This window comes from Lichenostomus cassidix, chromosome 4, assembly GCF_008360975.1.
Source record: "Lichenostomus cassidix isolate B80296 chromosome 4, HeHo_3.0, whole genome shotgun sequence".
NCBI lineage: Eukaryota > Metazoa > Chordata > Aves > Passeriformes > Meliphagidae > Lichenostomus > Lichenostomus cassidix.
In genome coordinates, this window is record NC_139484.1 from 14,325,224 (window position 1) to 14,342,867 (window position 17,644).

At 41.0% G+C, this 17,644-nt stretch overlaps 1 protein-coding gene across 5 annotated transcripts in view; it reads right to left on the reverse strand.

Moving 5' to 3' along the window:
- BMPR1B (bone morphogenetic protein receptor type 1B) overlaps nucleotides 1-17,644 on the reverse strand; it is a 227,242-nt gene that overhangs the window by 3,859 nt on the left and 205,739 nt on the right. For all 5 annotated transcript variants that reach the window (XM_085057976.1, XM_085057978.1, XM_085057979.1 and 2 more), the window contains 7 exons: nucleotides 16,815-16,917; nucleotides 10,710-10,806; nucleotides 9,791-9,929; nucleotides 5,089-5,281; nucleotides 4,364-4,661; nucleotides 1,913-2,088; nucleotides 531-661 (listed from right to left, as the gene is read on the reverse strand). In XM_085057976.1, the coding sequence (XP_084914102.1) occupies nucleotides 531-661; nucleotides 1,913-2,088; nucleotides 4,364-4,661; nucleotides 5,089-5,281; nucleotides 9,791-9,929; nucleotides 10,710-10,806; nucleotides 16,815-16,917 (1,137 nt within the window). The remainder of the gene's footprint in view (nucleotides 1-530; nucleotides 662-1,912; nucleotides 2,089-4,363; nucleotides 4,662-5,088; nucleotides 5,282-9,790; nucleotides 9,930-10,709; nucleotides 10,807-16,814; nucleotides 16,918-17,644) is intronic.

The window sequence follows — 17,644 nt, forward strand, 5'->3', positions numbered from 1 at the left end:
TGGGTAACACACCAGCACAGTGCAGTAACAAATTAACCTCTTATTGCTGGAATGCCTGAGGTGGGATTACTGAGGATCCTAAGCAATTAATCAAGAGCAGTTATTTCAAGGAGCCTCCGCAGTCCTTGTTAAGTGTGGCAGCAGACCAAACACACACAGAGTACCACCACAAAAAAGCCCTTTCTGGAACTGATGCTCCTTCCTCCAGTGTTTTCAGCCCCAGTCTGAAGGCTCAGAGGGATTAGGCTGGGGAGAGGATGAGGCAGGTGAGTTTTGGTTAGATCTTCTCACGCTGGCCATTGCACAAGACCTCAAGCAGCCCAGGGATGTTGTTTTATTTTTCCCTCACATTCACAAATCTCGTGCCACCTAAATCTCTCATCTCCCTGCAAAATATTCATCTGTATGCTGCTACTTGCAAACAGCACCAGTAGTAAATGTCCTCCTCCCTCAAAATGATGCAGAATCGGGTCAATCTCACTTACTCTGATTAAAACCACAGACTGCATGCTAAGAGGGACGATAGATACCTCATCACTGCTCCATCTGTTGGGAAATGAGGGGCGTAGTCTCTTGATGCACACGATCTCCCGCATGTCCTCGTACGAGGGGTCGCTGGGCACGAGGTCGTGGTATGGAAGCTGGTATTCCTCAACTATTCCTGAAAGAAGCAATTAGATGCCTGTCACTTGCAGAAAACAACTTCCACTGCCCTCTGCCCCTCTCATTTTATAACAGATTTGCCATACTGTTTAACAGCTGGGTGTACTTCTCCTGAAAAGGACACCCCTGCCCTAGAGATTTATTCCACAGGGAAGTTCCAATGTAGCCACTGCCCTGTAAGGACTGGCCAGGTATCTTAACTCAAAAGTGCAGGTCCTTGCCAAGTGAAACAGTTTCTACCACTGCTGTCCAGTCCAGCAATCTCCAGTAAATTCTCACAGAAAGAGCTAGTAGCACAGGGTCTGTATCAGAGTAATTTGAGACAGAATTAACCTTGAGCTAGGTCTGCTTATCAGCGGACCTGGAATATATTAAAGGGCATTTCTGTGCCTTTTCAGAACATGGCAAGGTACCATTCTTTGTGCATAGCAACAATGGCAAAAATATTACAGATTTAATCTCACAGCATGGCAATACACATCACCAGCTTTTAAATACAGGGATCCTGCTGCTCATCAGCAACATTCAGCTCCTCTAGGGTGAGCATTCAGCACAATACCACAGGATTTAAAGACCCATAAAGTATGGTGAAGGTAGTAGAGACCCAAGAGAGACATGCTTTACTCCTGCCACCAAACTTTCACAGAACTGCTAACCAAGTCATTTCCATGCATTTAACTTTCTGAGTGAGAAAACAAAGGTACCCACACCCATCATTCTGCTCTACACTGAGCTCCACATGCAGAAAGAGGGAAATGAAGCACATCACTGGTATGACAGCGATGTAATAAGTGCCACTTCCCTCTGGTGTTTTGCTACTTGTCTTGTAAACAGATTGTTTATTTCAAATAGCAGCACAGCAAACCCCATATTGGTTGTCCTCCTCCTTTCATTTAACTCTAACTAAACAAAGAAATCACTATTTTCTTTCCGCTAAATTAGTTGAATACCCCCAGTCCAGCAGAAACATGATGCCTTTGGAAAAGGCCTCCAAATGAGTCCCATACTTCTTTAGTGGAGGCATCCGTTGCCTTCAAATGAGCCAATAAAATACAGTCTAAATCTTTGCTGCTGAAATAGCACTGACTGATGCTTTAAAGCAAGTTTCAACAAGAGAACAGGTATTAAGACATTTACCTGTATGGTTTACTCACATTTATTACTGTAAAAACAATTACCCAGAGAAAAAGGTGCAATGGAAGATTTGAGGTTCACTGACACAATTAAAAGTGATCTCCCAGCTCTTTACCTCCTGAAACACATCTCCTTGCTATCTCCCAAAGGATGAGTCCGAAGCTGTACATATCAGCCATGATGTAGGACTGAAAGTGATTTCTATTCAAGCTTTCATCCAGCACCTCAGGAGGCATATAACGTTTTGTTCCTACACGGGTATTTGGAGGGATGTCTACCTCATTTGTATCACTAAAAGAAAAAGTAGGAGAAAAAAAGGGCATCAAACACACAGTAAAGTGGCTTGAAAAGAAAGCAATTTACACAGAAGAAGTAGTAAATTCACACCACATCCACTCTCAAACAAGGTCAAAAGTAATGCATAATCTAAATGGAACAATTCTTGCAAGAAAAGCCTCTTAGTGTGAAGGCAACCCTCCTTAAAAGGCTGACCCGCCTGAGGCTATGTTAAGCATTCAAATGCAGAACCACAATGGAGATTAAGACTCAACAGGGATGCTGTAACATTTGTGAGATTTCATTAGCATTAGCCCGAGCTCTAATGTTAGTGATAACAATCAAATCTTCATTAAACGCTATTTTCTTAACATACTCCACCACCTAATGCTTCAGTCTAGCAATTAATGGGGGACACTAAGTAGCTGGGGCAATATCTCTTAGCTGTAGCAAATCAGATCTGCAAGGAAGATGAATCTATTATTTTTTGCATGCATTATGTTTGATCTCTCCCAGCCTTTACACATCAAGACATGTAGACACAGAGAGATAAATGCATAAAAACGTCTAAGCAAATGTGTCACACCTCACACATTGACCAGAAGAGACAACATATGGGAAGCAAATTCCCACTAATTATGTGAATGGATTCTTGTTTTTCTTATTAACTCAGATTCAGCTCTATCAGTTTCAATGTTTTTAAAAGTTTAATATATGGCATATATTCTGGTTTGCTTAAAAAGGTCTGTTTTCCTTTCCTCACCTTCGAAATGCACCTGTTTAAAATACAAATGAATACAACAAAAGTTCATAGAGTAATTATATTTCTGTAGTTTTCTTCATGTGCAGCAATTTTGTTCACCTACTGATACAAAGAAAATCTGAGTCTGTGGTACAACATATGCTGGTGGCACTTCTGCACACCACCAACACTGCAACATAAATCCAGTGACCTGCACTACCCCACAATATTTCAAATGAAGTGGAAACAGAAAGAATTTAGTGGAATCATTAGCTTCAGCAGAGCATACCCCTTCCAACTATTTTCTGTTCCCTGTTGTTGCCTGAGAAATGCTGTCTAAGGAAGGATTCAGTATGAAAACAAGCCAAGCACATATAGTAAATTCCATCTGGGGTTTGAAAAATGTATATTTCACCTTTTGTAACAGCACGTAGCGATTTCTAGCTCTTCTTCATTCACAGCTAAGCAGTGTGCTGCTCTGTACTTGCTAGGCAAAGTACACCTGCAAAAGGTGAATTTCTTCCCCAAAACTTTTTAATAGTGTATTTTCAAGTTGTTGTTTTCTAGGCCTCTGTTCCTCAAAGTAAAAGTATTTCTTTCTTGTCTCCTAAAGAAAGGTCAGGCTCATAAAGGAAAAGCCTCACCAAGAAACCTGGTAGGTAAGTGAACAGCAAGAAGAGTACATAAAAACTGCCCTTCCTTTCACTCTGAATAATCTCAGTTCAAGATTCATACAGAATTCTTATATTTTTTTTAATACTCCAGGGAGCGCACAGTTTCAAAGCTGACCTCCGAAACGGAAACCTTCAGTCTATGTATTCTGGACACATTTCTGTGTACAGAAAAATCAGAGACTTTGGAACACAGGTCCACCAGGACCACCGCTGAGAGCTCAAGCTCCTTTTGAACAGAGCTGTCAGAGAGCAGTGTCTCCTCACGAATCCCAGGAGTGAGTAAGTTCTACTTGTCTGCTCCTTCTAAGTTGTTTAAACACACAACCATTTTTTAAAATCAAATTTAAAAGCCATTTCAAAAATCAAATCTGTACTTTGGCAATTTGATTTGTAGGAAATGGAACAAGAGACAGCCCAAATGGGGTCCTTTTCAATAAATCCTAGTTAGTAACTTGTGCAAATTATTAGTATATTTCTCTGTAAGTTGAGATTGAATTTTCATGGGACCAGACAAGCTGAATGCTTCAGTGACAAGCTCACTGACGGGACTTCAACCTGTCAATGCTACATCCTTTTACCTTGTGCCAGAAACACTCGGGTAGCTATGCTGGACAGAGTGATGAAAACTGAACCTTTGTGCAAATGCAGCTAATGTGCTCAAATAATTAAAAAGTGACTATTTATACACCTGCACGAGGTGTTTACATGCCAATCTCACCCACACAGGTAACCTCACACACACAGATGAGCAGAGCCCAGAAGGTTTGCACACACACTGCAGGTGTTTGCTCACACATGCACACTCAGTCAACAACCAAGGCAGCATTTGTATCTCATTTATTAACTTCTCCTTGGCCACCTTACTTTGACTCACCTGATAAATTTAACAGCCAAGCCCAAATCTGCTATACAGCAGGTGCCATTCTTTTTCACCAGGATATTCTTGCTCTTTAGGTCACGGTGGGCAATAGCAGGTTTGCCCTGAGTACTGAAGATCTCAGTGTGCAGGTGGCACAAGCCACTCACAGAGGAGTAAGCCAGTTTCAGCATGGCTTTTGTGTCCAAGGTAGTGGATTTTAGATAATCGTAAAGTGAGCCGTTCTCATGGTAGTCAGTGATAAGATACAGCTGGGTCCATGATCCTGTACCTTTAATATCAGCAGCAATGAATCCTTAAAAAAAAAAAAAAGGTATTTTCAAATTAATACTTCTCATGAGTTTTTTTTGACTGCTCAGAACTCCGAACTGTCATCAATTTCAGTAGTTTTAATAATGAATTTAATCTCTTTCACCTTACTCCATGCAACTATGCCTCACCTCTAGCTTTTAAGGTACTTTCAAAAAGCTCAGATATGGAAATACCAGTGGCTAAAACAGACGTGTTGAGAGTAACAACCCCCAAGCCCCATTATTTTTTAACTTTTATTTATGTTTCAGTAATCCTTGAAACAACTTTCCTTTGAAAAGCGCTGGGTGGCTAATTGCAGAGCACAGCAGGAAACAAAGCACATCGGAAAGGACATCAGATAGCAGCAAATACAAAATTGCTAATCTTAAAAACCTGTTCGCTATCAAATAATTCTCTTTTACTTCACTCACCAAGAATATTTTCATGTCTCATCAGGACAGTCTGGTAGATTTCTGTTTCTCTGAACCAGCTGGCCTCCTCTGTAGTAAAAAAGACTTTCACTGCTACCTTTTCTCCACGCCACTTTCCCATCCAGACTTCTCCATAGCGACCTTTTCCAATCTGCTTCACCATTTGAATCTGTTTTGCGATGGTCCTTTGAACCTGTGAAATGCCAAGGCAGGTTTTACACGTTGCTCAGTGGAAATCTCTGCATTCACCTCCCTCCTCCCGTGTCTCCTTCCCATGCAGCCAGCCCGGAAGAGAGTGGAATATGCAGTCATTGTGGCATGGATTCAGCAATTGTGGATGCTTCCCGTTTTCTACAGGATGTACTGCTGGTGAGGACATTCCCACCACTATGAAGAAGCCTTTCCATGCATACTCAAAATGCATTTTAGCCTCTCAAGAAGTTAAATTAATCTTGTAAAGGAAATGTTTGGCTACGAACCTTGAAATTTTAATTTTTCTGTCGGATGTAGCGCTTGGTAGATTTTTTTTTTTATTGTTTTTGGAAAGGTTTCAGCAGCAAACAGTCATGATCACCTCAATGCAGCCCAAATTCCAAAGGGGCAGATAAGACATTTTAATTAAAATAGGGATGTTTTTTACATACTCAACACTGCTGAGACTTGAGGCTAGGGCTCACAAGAGTCAAAAGCATTTTGGAGCTCCAAAATTACAAAATTACTTTCTTTTTAAGGTGATACTTCCTATCACCTTCCTTGAAAATGCCACGCCTAATTATTTCAAAATACACATTTGGTGTTAGGAACCTTAACCACTCCCTACAGAGCTAAAACACACATGCCTACATTAATTTTAATAACAGTAATTACATATTAATAAAGAGCAATTTGTCCCCAAAAGTAGCTGAAAGAACAGCTTTCTAATGTCTCTTCCAGCTCTGTCAGTGTGCGCGCTGCGAGTAATGCTACAGTCGTGTATTCCAAGATCAGTGTACATGGCAGCCTTGCAGAGATACTCTTCACAAGGATGACAGGCCCCACACAGCAGATGCACTGCCTCTGCATTTAACGAGCTTTTACAGCCACAAAAAATCTTGGACAAATGGAGACTAATATTCTCATCAGATTGGAGCATGTCTGCAGATCAGGTATTTGTAGAAGTTCGCAAAAGAGAAGTGAGTAAATGCTGCAACACAACTCACTGGTGTTTCTGGCTGACTCTGCCTCACCCTAGCAGAACAGCAGATTACAACGTCACCCTCTTGTGCTACAGCACTGCCAGCTCAATCCACAGCTAATGGCTTTTTTGTTTGGGAGGATTTGGTAAGATTTTGAAAGAATATTGCCTCCAATTCAAGGAGATTTTCATCTGGCCCAAGCAATTGGCAAAATCTGGACAAGCTCAAATTCATGGTGTCTTGCTCGGTTTTGCCACCATCCAGATACAAATCTCCAGTAGTTTTTGCAGCAAGTGAACCTAACGGCACTATCTGAACTCTTATGGAATCATATTAATTTCATGCAATCCAAAATATTTTTGCAATCTTGCCTGACAGAAATGAGCAAAACTTGATTTTTTAGATCATTTGCTTCCTTTGTTATGCTTGGGAGGTCCAGTGGAAACCACCAGTTTGGTGATGCCACAACCCCACTGCAGCATGAATGTGCATCCAAAGACAAAGACAAAACCTCTTAGGTCAGGTCTATCATCTCTCATTTTGTAGTAAACCACTGGCTTCCATATTAGACAACTTTAAGAAGCAAAACATACAGTGGTATTTATGCAAAGCTATTTCAAACGTCCCAGCTTTCTTCTTCTGTCATTTAAACAGAATTCTATTTTCCCAGCCCTGCACTATATTATTATTAGACTTTCAAGATGGTAGCTTCAGTGCCATTATTTTTGATTAACATCAGTGAAAGCCAACAATAGAGATTAGCCTTAATTTTTAAAGTTGATGTATTATCTTTTATATTCTCATATAGTGATTGAACAATAGTCATATTACATTGGAATTTTGCTGTAACATTTTGTAATGTCATTTTAGCATTGTTGCTTTCTATTTTTCCCATTCTAAAAATGCATCCTGAACAATAACGTAGTTATATCAAATAACTTAATTTGTGTAAATATATGTAATGGCATCATAAAGTACATGCAATTACAATACTTAATGATGAAAAGTTCTTTATTAAATTACATTAGGAAAATGAAAAACACAATTCTGTTATGGGTTTTCAGGCGGTAGAATGCCATGTGAAAGGCCCTAACCTGGTTTCATCTTGCTAGAACTGGTCAAATGATTTCCTATGAACAATTTATTTTATTTTAAGGAATTCAGTTCTTTCTTGAATCATAAACTGATTATGATTTCTAAAACAAATAGGTTAATCAAAATTGTTGGATGAACTGATTTCATAAGCATGCTGAATGATGTGTTCCTGTGAGTTATTTACATTGAGTGGGATTGGGTTTTTTTATTTCTTTTTATATCTGTGTATTTTGCTGCTTGAGCACTGTAAGCAGCCAGGTAAGGTCGCATAACCTTTTCTTTCCTCTCCCTGAGAGGAATCAATCCAATTACCAACTATTTCTACTTTCCTGGCATTCAGCTAAATGTGTTCAGCTACTGCAGATGAAAATCTAGACAGACCAACCTTTTGTAAATTTAATATTTTGAACAGAGAATTCATACCTATGGCTGGGATGCAGTCCCTTGAAAAGCAAAGTTCATTGGAAAGGAAATTAGGAAAAAAAGAAGTGTGAGAAGGTAGAGACCAAACTATAGTTCAGTGAGATCTTCAGACCATTTGCAGCATTTGACCTGCAGGAAACTCCTCTGTCAGAGGTACAGACAGGTCAGGAGAATGATTATTTGCTGAACATCATCATATTGACAAATTCTTGGCTAATACCTGTTTTGGGTATAGTATTAGTACCAAATGTTCTACAGAGAAGAAAAACCTTACTGGTTAGCATAAGGTGACATTTTGCATTAAATTTGCATCTTACTTTCCCTGAAATTACAACGCTGGATGTTTCAGTCTTTGCGGAAGAAACAAAGTTAAAAATAAGCTCTTGCACAGTAGGGTCTAGAGCATTATTGCTGGGCACTTTCTATACACCTGTTTTAGGTGTGGGATCAGAGGTTCTGTGCATTTCTGGTGAACTCATATTGGTTGTAGCTCTCTGGGAAATGTAGCAAACATCTATTGCCAAGTGCAAGATTCATTTTCTTCCACCCAAAATCACTATTTAAAGAGATTAAGTCAGGGGAAAAAAATTGTATGCATTTTTTGTAAGCAAAGGGAGACAGCGGGCCAGAGGAAGAGCTCCTTGAGGAAAAACGCTTGGCCCAGTGGCTGAAATGGAAGGCATAAAGAACAAGCAGTCATCTTGTTATCCATCTTTTTTTGGGATCCTGGGATGAAGGACTGAGACATGCACTTCTGTGGGATGCCCCATGGCACCTGCTACCCACACAGGCTGCTGGAAACACATCCTCTCAGAGAAGTACAACCAAGTTCCTTGTATTTTCTCTAAATTATTACATGTTTTCTGTCACGGTAACAGATAGGAGCACCAAGTGCAGACTAAGACCTTGATGTGGCAGGTGTCATGCAAAAAAAAACCAACAACCCAAGGCAAAAAAGGGAAGAATTCCTCACAGTTAAATCAACTGAAAACTAGTTAGGAAAGCTCCTGAACTGCACACAAGATCTCTCCCTTCCCATGGGTGCTTGAAGGACATTGCTATGGGATATGACAGAGCTTTCTTAAAGCCAACAACAAACTCAGACTGTTGCTTCATTTTTAAGGAAATATAGAACTTCTCACTGAATTTCTTCTTTAAGGTGTATAAAAAAGATATGTGTCAAAAAACAAATGGATAGTACATAGTATTTGGAAACTGGACAACACCTACAGTAACAGCATCACTACAAACTAATAGGTTTGGGAGACAGGAGGGACATCCCACTCTGAAAAACGAAAATGAAATCTAATCCATTTTCTCAGAGGCATTTATTTTAAATAAGTAACCTAGCTTTTTTTACCAGTCATGATCCCCAGAAACAACACTCCCTGATGAACAGAACTGTTTTGCTACAGAAGGTTTTGCCTTTTCAGCAGCATTAGTAATCCTGGAGTCTGTTCAGAAATAATCATGAACTCTATCCCCGCACCTTTAACCTTTGAGACTACCACACTGCAAGGGAAAAAAAAATCCACCTTGACTTCTGAATGCAAAGTGAAGCCTACAAATAAAAAGGTTCCAAGTTTGACAAGTTACAGTTCCCTCTAGGAAAAGACGATGTGTCAGTGTCTGAACCCCTACTGCATGCTGCACATACAAAGGAAGAAAACAAGATCAGTGGGCCAGATGTTGTCCTGTACTCTGGAGTAAATCCTGATGCACTTCCATGAGCTCTCTTAGCCTGTACTTACCCTATGGTATCTAAAATAAGAAATGAGCTGAGGTAGAAAAATAACCCTAAGCTTTTTTGGCTTAGTTCACATGAAAAAAAGTCTCCTGCTTCTAAAGTAGGTATTCTCCACCTTAAATAATTGTCATTTATGATAGAGAAAAAAAAAACAACAAAAAAACCTAAAACAACAGCTGAGGATATATAATTTTTTGAGCCTCTTCTCCCTGTATTCATTTCTGCCTTTGAAACGTGCATTAAAATAGTGTTGGTTCCTTACCAGGAGAGGGAGCCCGGAACCGCTCCCTGAGCTCTGGGACTGCTCGATCAAATCCTTCAGGGACTCTCCAGGGGGAATGTAGGTCTCATCCTGCTCCAGCCCGATGCTGTAGTGGGGCCGTGTCTCCTGGCGTTTGTATCTGCCGTTTTACACGAGAACCAAATGAGTTTAGAATACAACGAGCACCTGTGCCATGAATAATGCACATCGTCCTTCACATTCCCTTCATTTATAGACTAACAGCTTTCTCTGCTTCCCTGAGGAATACACTGGACTCACTGGCCAAAATTTTTTATTTTATTTTTAGTAACTGTTGTCAGCATCAAAACTCCAAGGCCATGCAGTCTGGGGTAAGTTTGCAAAGCAATCAGATGTTTTCCTTTCAGAAACTTAAATATGTCTAAAACACTGACCGAGTCAATAACTTTATTTTACTGTAGTGGATTTTTAGGTGCCAGAGGAGGTAAGGTCATGGAATCTGGGACTATGTAAAAAATGTGACAAATTATTAAAATGTAATGTGTGTAGATTATGAGAACATTCTAGACATATTTACTGACATTCCTGTATTTGCTTTTTTTATGATCAGTTCGTTAGCACATAAACAAATTTAGAAGTCTCCAATTTATTTCCCCTATATAGAATTTGTCCTTTGGCCTGCTCAGTAAAGAATAAATAATCTGTGCTTCTAGCTGAATGGCTTTTTAGGATGTTGAGTGAAAGATTCTATATGAAATACATCACACAGGTATACCTGTGAATAGCGTGAATAAAATACACATTTTTTCTCATTATAAAATTACAGTTTCTCATTTCTTTTCTTTAAGGTCCACTTCTATATTTTTTCAAATTCCTAAGTCTATGAAAATATCAATGTTTGGAGGAACATTAACAAGCTGCCAAAGTATTCCTTACTTACCTGAAGTAGCAGAATATGATAATAAGCACCAGAAGGATGCTGCAAACAGTCACTGAGATCAGCAGGGCCTTGTGGTGAATGTTTCCTTCAGCAAAGTCTGGGGTTAAAAAAACAAGAAAGGTGGAATATTTAGAAAGGGAGGTGGTATGAAGTCAGTGTCAAAGTGCATTGAGCACAAGATCATTTCTGCTCTTTTCTAGTAAGTTCCTGTGCAAGACACCCCTGGATTCCTCAGGCATTCATCTTGGTCCCTCACTGACCAGGACAGAACTAACACCTCCAAAAGCCTATTTGTTTTTTTAGCCCTCACTCAGGTAAAACATTGACTTGATTTGCAATTCCCTGTTTGGCTCTGAATGAAAAATCAATCAAGACCTGTAGCTCTGGGTCTTAACCTGAGTGATCAGCCAGGGCATGCAAAAATTACTGCCTTTTTGAAACACTCATCTTAAGTAGCATACTCTGAGTAGTTAATTAAAAAAAAAAAAAAAAAGAAGAGAAAAAAAGAAAAACCACCAACTGCATTTATTCTAGAAGGGAAGACACAGCAGGACCATTCAACCTCCAAAAAGGCAGGTCACGAGAGGCCTTGAAAAGTGCATTTGCATCATTACAGAACAACTTGTCTCTCAGATCCTGTTTAAAACACCCGAGCAGGAATTTTCTTCTCCATTTGCTCTACAGCAGCCCCGTAGCAGCCTTGTGCCAGCAAGTCCTTCCTGTGCTAGTGGGCACATAAAAACTATTAAAATGTTTCAGTTAGCCTCTGTGTGGGAGACTCCTACTCTCCTTTATAGTACAACATTAATCTCCAAATTTGTATTCTCAGCTCAGGCAAGCGAGTCTGACCTTCATGCATGCTTCTCTGCTGAAAAACAAAGACATCCAGCCCTATTCTTTTTTAACCTCCCCCACCACCCAAACTCTCAAAATTATAGTATTTTGGTATGTACATACACAAACCACCCTCACAGTAATGGGATAATGCAAATAAGGGCCATGTTTTCTGAAGCTCTTGCAGCCCTGCTGTCTTGCATCCTTCACTCTAATGCCAGACACATCACAGAATGCAAGAAATCTATCCTTATTGACTCCTCCTGGAACAATGCTATTATGTTTCAGATTTACAAGGATAATGAGACGAGGAGATTCCTGAGGGACTCTTAGTTTACTGTCAGACTCTTTTATTTTAAAGATCCAGTTTCTCCTCTGGTTTTTTTGCTCCCCAACAATTTCTTTCCTTCCCTTCCCCACTACAAACAGAGATTACCCACCAACACACCTTTTGATCACACTGGTCATGTTTTAACCTGTCATTACCTGCTGCAGGAGCACTAACAAGGTAAACATCCAGGACACGGCTGATGCCTTTGAAAGGGGACACTGACACAATGTCTATCAGGAAAACCCTCGAGCCCATCCTTCTGCCTGCCACAGCAGATTTATCCCTGGCCTGCCACTCCAAGTGGGCTGTGAGTCGAAACCTAAAGCCCACCGGGGAATCCAGAGCTCTCTCTTGAAGGCGATGGCAGCTCAGCAGGGCTGAGGGCTCTGGTTCGTGCTTTGTAAGCAGCCTGTGTCAGCCACCATCTCCCTCTAAAATGTGTGGGTTGTAACAGTTTCAGATCTCACAGCTCATCAGATGAATAAACAGAGCAGAGAGACCACAGAGCGGCATTTTATACCTGGAAGAAACCCCGATAAATGTCCACAGCAAAGATGTTCCCACTTCACAGAGTGCAGTGTGATGGAAGCTGGGCTTTTTGCTCAGCAGTGACAAAAGCTGATATCAGATGCACAGGGAACAATTTAGATCTTACTCATTCTTGTGTCTGCTAGATGTTAATGCCATGAAAATCTGTGCATTTTTGCAGACACTAAGTGTTGCCCACAAACTAGTTCATGCTGACTGTGTGTGTATGAGTATGAGTTCCTCCTCCATTTGGGTAGGGATGATAAACATGCTGAAATCTTGAATCAAATTCCCGTAATTTTTAGGGTTTAAGTGATCCAAACCTTATGCTCAATGTTTCTAATGGGCTTCTGCCATTTAGAAAAGTAAATAAATGCAGTTTGGTTTTCCCAGAGACCAGAAGGCATTTTGGACGTGCTGTGCAGCTCTCGGATGAATTTCAGGCTCCAACACTGCAAAATCCTTTGGGTACCCAACTGCACTTATGTGAAGCACATGCAAGGAAAGCTTGAAAGACATAAAGGAACGTGTCCTGACCTCCTTGCTGGGAGCAGCTGACACAGAATGTGACCAGCTGGAGAGCTGACCCTCTCGTGGAGGTGGGTGTCCCCCATGCCGACAGTAGCACAGCTTTAGCAGTGCTTTGCTGTGCAAAGCACAGGCATGCAATGGGCTCTCATAGGAGGGGAGAACAAGTTCCATACACCTTTATATTTATTTGGCTGTTTATTATGAGAGGCAATACTGATGGTGAGTGAGCTATTGTCTCACCTTTCAAACACTTCCTGCACTTTTAAAGCATTTTGGCAGAATTTCATTGGCTTGCTCACCTGAGGACTTCCTAAACCCGCGGGGATGCAGACAACACAAGATTAAATGCAAGACCCCTCCTTTCACCAGCAATATCTGTTTGTTCTGCTGCTCTGAGCCAGGCTGGTACTGCTGGATTTCTTCTCCTGCTCCTCCAGCCCACGCTGCTCCCCACAGAGCAGCAGGACAAAGCTCCCTTTCCCTGCACAACCTGACCAGGTGGAGGGATGGAGCAGCTCGGCTCTGAGTCTGCCCAGTGCCTTGCTTGAGGGCTCTGTGGTGAACGCTGTGGTGGGTCCTGGTCAGTGCCAGTTTACGTGATGGAGGTGCTCTGTCTTTTAAGAAGCAAATGCTGTGCTTTTTACTGTTATGTTCCTTGGTAACTGCAAGGTGCCAAGTAGCAGTGTTATGAGAATAAGCAGCAGCTCCCAGGGAGGCAGCAATGAGCAATCACTGGGAGCACGGTGTGGGAAGTGCAAAACAAACACACGGTAGGTTTGGGAAGCTTCTTCACATACCTTGGCTGGCTGACAGCAGCAAAACCCAGCAAACAGCACAGTAACTGTTCCGTGGTGTAGGAAAACAGTGGTGCAGGCTGGAGTCAGTGAGGAGCTCGGGGATACCGAGGTGCCTCTCAGTTATTCTCCTGTGATTTCGCCCTCACTGTCACCCGCAGGACCACGCTAAGGAGTGCATTGAAAATGCCACCCAGCAGGTTCAGAAGTCAGCATATCAAAGGCAGAGGAGGTTCTCCTCCCACCCCAGGTCCCTCCAGTTCAGAATGCTACAGTTATCCAAGTACAAACGGCAGTGAAATCTGAGGCGTGGAGGCTGTGTGCACACATCAAACCCCATCATTCCTCCAATCATTCCCTTGCCCATTCATCACTGGCTATACAGGCAGGGAGCCAGACACGGTGGCACCACCACTTCTGCTTATATAGGCTCTAAATCAGTAAAGACATATTTCTCCTTTAGACTGGTCTCAGCCTGTGCTTTCACTGGGATTTCCAGGAATATTTTTTATTGTTTAAAGCAGAGGTGTTATATCAGACCCAATTATGATTTTCATTTCCTTAATAAGGCAGATGTATAGCTGGCACAAGGACTTAATGGTTTCTCTGGGATATTTTATCCTGCTAGTTCTGTACCAAGATGAGCTCAAAACTTAGGCTTAGCTGCTGTTCCTTCCATCTTACGTAACAAGTCATGCTTTGACCAGTGTTAATTTTTCTACCTCTCACTTTCATGTATGTGGTCCTCCTTTCCTTTCGGGGGGAGAGGAGGCGGATAGGATGTGGCATAAATCTTGCCTTGCAGCTCACGCCAGGTCTGGAAAAGCACTTAGAGAACACAAGTCACTTGCCTTTGTAGCTGTTACCTTGGTGCATAGGTCAACTTGCAGTTCAACAGCCTCTGACCTGCAGCTGCATGCTCTCCCTAGACTTTGTTTCCCATGAGGTATCACCTCAGATGTTAGTTCACCAGAAGCCAATTTCTGTTTGTTTTTTAAATGCTGAGCAGCATACATATCTTTCACGGAACCCAGGAGGCCAGAAGGTTGTTCCAAGAAGCTTGTTTTTAAGTTCACCCCTCTTTCTTTGTACTTACAGTTTATGAAAAATCCAATACTCAATTTTAACATCACTCAGACAATCACAGCCTAATCTAAATGTTCCCCGTAGAAACAATGACCACAGCCATAGTACTGGGCACTGGCAGTAGCATGTATTTGTACACAGTGTTTGTACCTATTTGCAGTGAGAATCTGTGGTTCAAACTATGGCTTTTTTTTCCTGAGGTTTCATACTAGGATACAGCAGTGACAAATTAAAACTGGCCTGGCACCAAGAATTACATATTTACTTAAGTCTTTAGTAAAGGTGATGACTTCAGCCCTGCTCTGCCACATTTATTGAAGCAATTCCTGAAATGCATTTCTACAAAACGCTGTCAGGATAGTGGCAGTGTGAGAGCTTATTTAAAACAAAAATCTTCAGAATATGTTGAGTGACTACATCACCTTTTGTCCGTCATGATGAAATAGTCAACTTTGTAACATCAAACAGCTAGAACCCTGCTCCAACTCTCTGAAATTTTTCTTTTAAAAAATATTCTCTGCTTTTTAATGGGTCTGCCACCATGGTTTCCAAGTGATACTTTATATACCCTATATACACACAGAACAAACACATTATTGATCCAAACAACTTCTGCCACTACCAAAAGCCTGGTTTATTGCTTTCTGTATAAGTAGCAGACAGTATTGCCAAATAACTAAAATCTTAATAAGATGGATGTCTAGTGTTGGGCACTGATTCAATATTTTTAAGTAGTTTTAATGTAGAATAAACTCAGAAAGTAGCAAGAAGAAATCATGGCAATGTTTTCCAAAATGATATTTAATGAAAGACTAAGTAAGTGTGAACAAATATTGACTTCTTTTTGGAGCTTCTCTCTCAGTCCAAAGAACTTTTAAAAATTAAATAAACCAACAAAGTAGTACATAACTCTGCAGTTGGAAGTCAGAATTTTATGAGGTTTCGCTGCCTTAATGCCTTGCTAGTAAACAGTGCAGTATTTACACACTGCTCTCCAAAGGCCTGAGTCTGCAGCCCATCTGTGCAGAATTTCACAGGCCTGAAGGGAACAGCTTACATGAGTGAAGGCTTCCTCCGAGCACACATTTGTGTAAGTGTCTGCTGTTTGTGAAATTCAGAGTGCATCTGTGCACTGATCTGGATCTTCAACACAGAATGCCATGATCATAAATTCTTCTGCAACTCTGAACTGACTCAATGCTGACTACCACAATTCCTGCCAATGCAAAGAGTCAATTATGATGAATTTACACTTACTTAGGAATACACTTCTATAAAATGTATTCTGAACATCCAGACAAAAATAGTTTTACCAGCTTTCCAAAAGTGATGTTTAAACAAATAAACAAAAATGCTACAACCTTGCCTCAGCATCTACTAAGTTAATACACATCCATTTGCTCTCGAAAAATTTTTTTTGAAGTGTGTGAATTCTAACCCTACATTCTTTTTTCAGCTACGTTTTTCACATAAAAATACACCTTAGTGTGTTGTTACTATCCCAGTGCTGGATGATCAGGTCTTTCAAAGAAGAAATATTTAACAGACTTGGCTCAACTTGAACTGACTGATTTACCGCTGGAGACCTGGTCGCGTGTGGAGCTATAAACGACAGTAATGCATGTTGCAGGGACTGGAGAGAGGATTCCATCTTATTATCAGGCTGAAAAAATACACAGCAAGAATCATCCTCTGCCACGACCAGCCTAGATCTTTGAGATGACCTCTAATACCTCAGCAGGTCTGTGCTAGGACAGTATCATGAGACTCTAATGTTTGCTGCATGTGTGCAATAGAAATAGCAGCAAATCAACACCCACAGGTCAAGGCACCACTCCACACACAACCTGCAGGAATGAAGTGATACTGCTTAATGCTGTTTATCTGTCTGATCATGTGCATATAGACAGGGGTGCTTCGGTTTGGGTTCTGTTTTTCCCTAAGGTACAAAGACCAAAAGCAGGAAAAGATAGGTTTAGGACTGGATTTTGTTCCCCTTACCTCGGTTCTTCAGTGGTGGCAGCGTAGGGTGAAGGTGTTTGTTACAGTAATCTTGGCCTGTGCAACATTCAATGGATCTTCTTTGGTGTGGAATCGGAGTGTCCTGCAACAAGCAATTTGATAGAAAGCAAGTCATTATGTGTTGTAAATATACATGGACATTCTGCCACTTGAAAGATGTGCTTGCTAGCTGGACTGCAGTCTGCTGCAGATTTCTAGGATGTGTGGATTAAGGACTTCTGCCAACCAGCATATCCAGAAATATTTCATCTAGATAATTAAGACATTAATTCACTCCTAACTTACTCCTGTTCGTGCCTTAATGCTGCAGAAGGGACTGACTTTTTTAATGGTGCAAGGCAGAACTGTTGAAGTCACACACATCCATCAGTTAGACTTCCACAGCACAAATGAGTTAATATGGGTATCCAAAACAGGTTAGCCAGGCTAATACAGGAATTGCTGCGTGGACTAATTTAGCTACAGCTTCTGGTCTCATGGGAAGCTGGATAAAATACCTTGCATTAGCTTTAATGATTAGACCATTCCTATACTCATCTAAAACCATTTAAGGTTAACATGAGGAAAGGCAACCACCTCAGAACCACCTTGCTTCATTGTCCATCCCCCTTCCATTCCTGAGGTGGTATTTGATTTCCATCAGGTGATCACTGTACTTGAAGGGAATACCTGGCACCAAAAACCTCAAACCAAAGTGCAACTGCATGTTGCTGCAGAAGTTGCTGCAGTCCCTCAAATAATTGCCTAACTAACTTTAGATAGCATGGAGATTTGAGGAGTTAAGACTGCAATTCTGTAAATCAAAACTT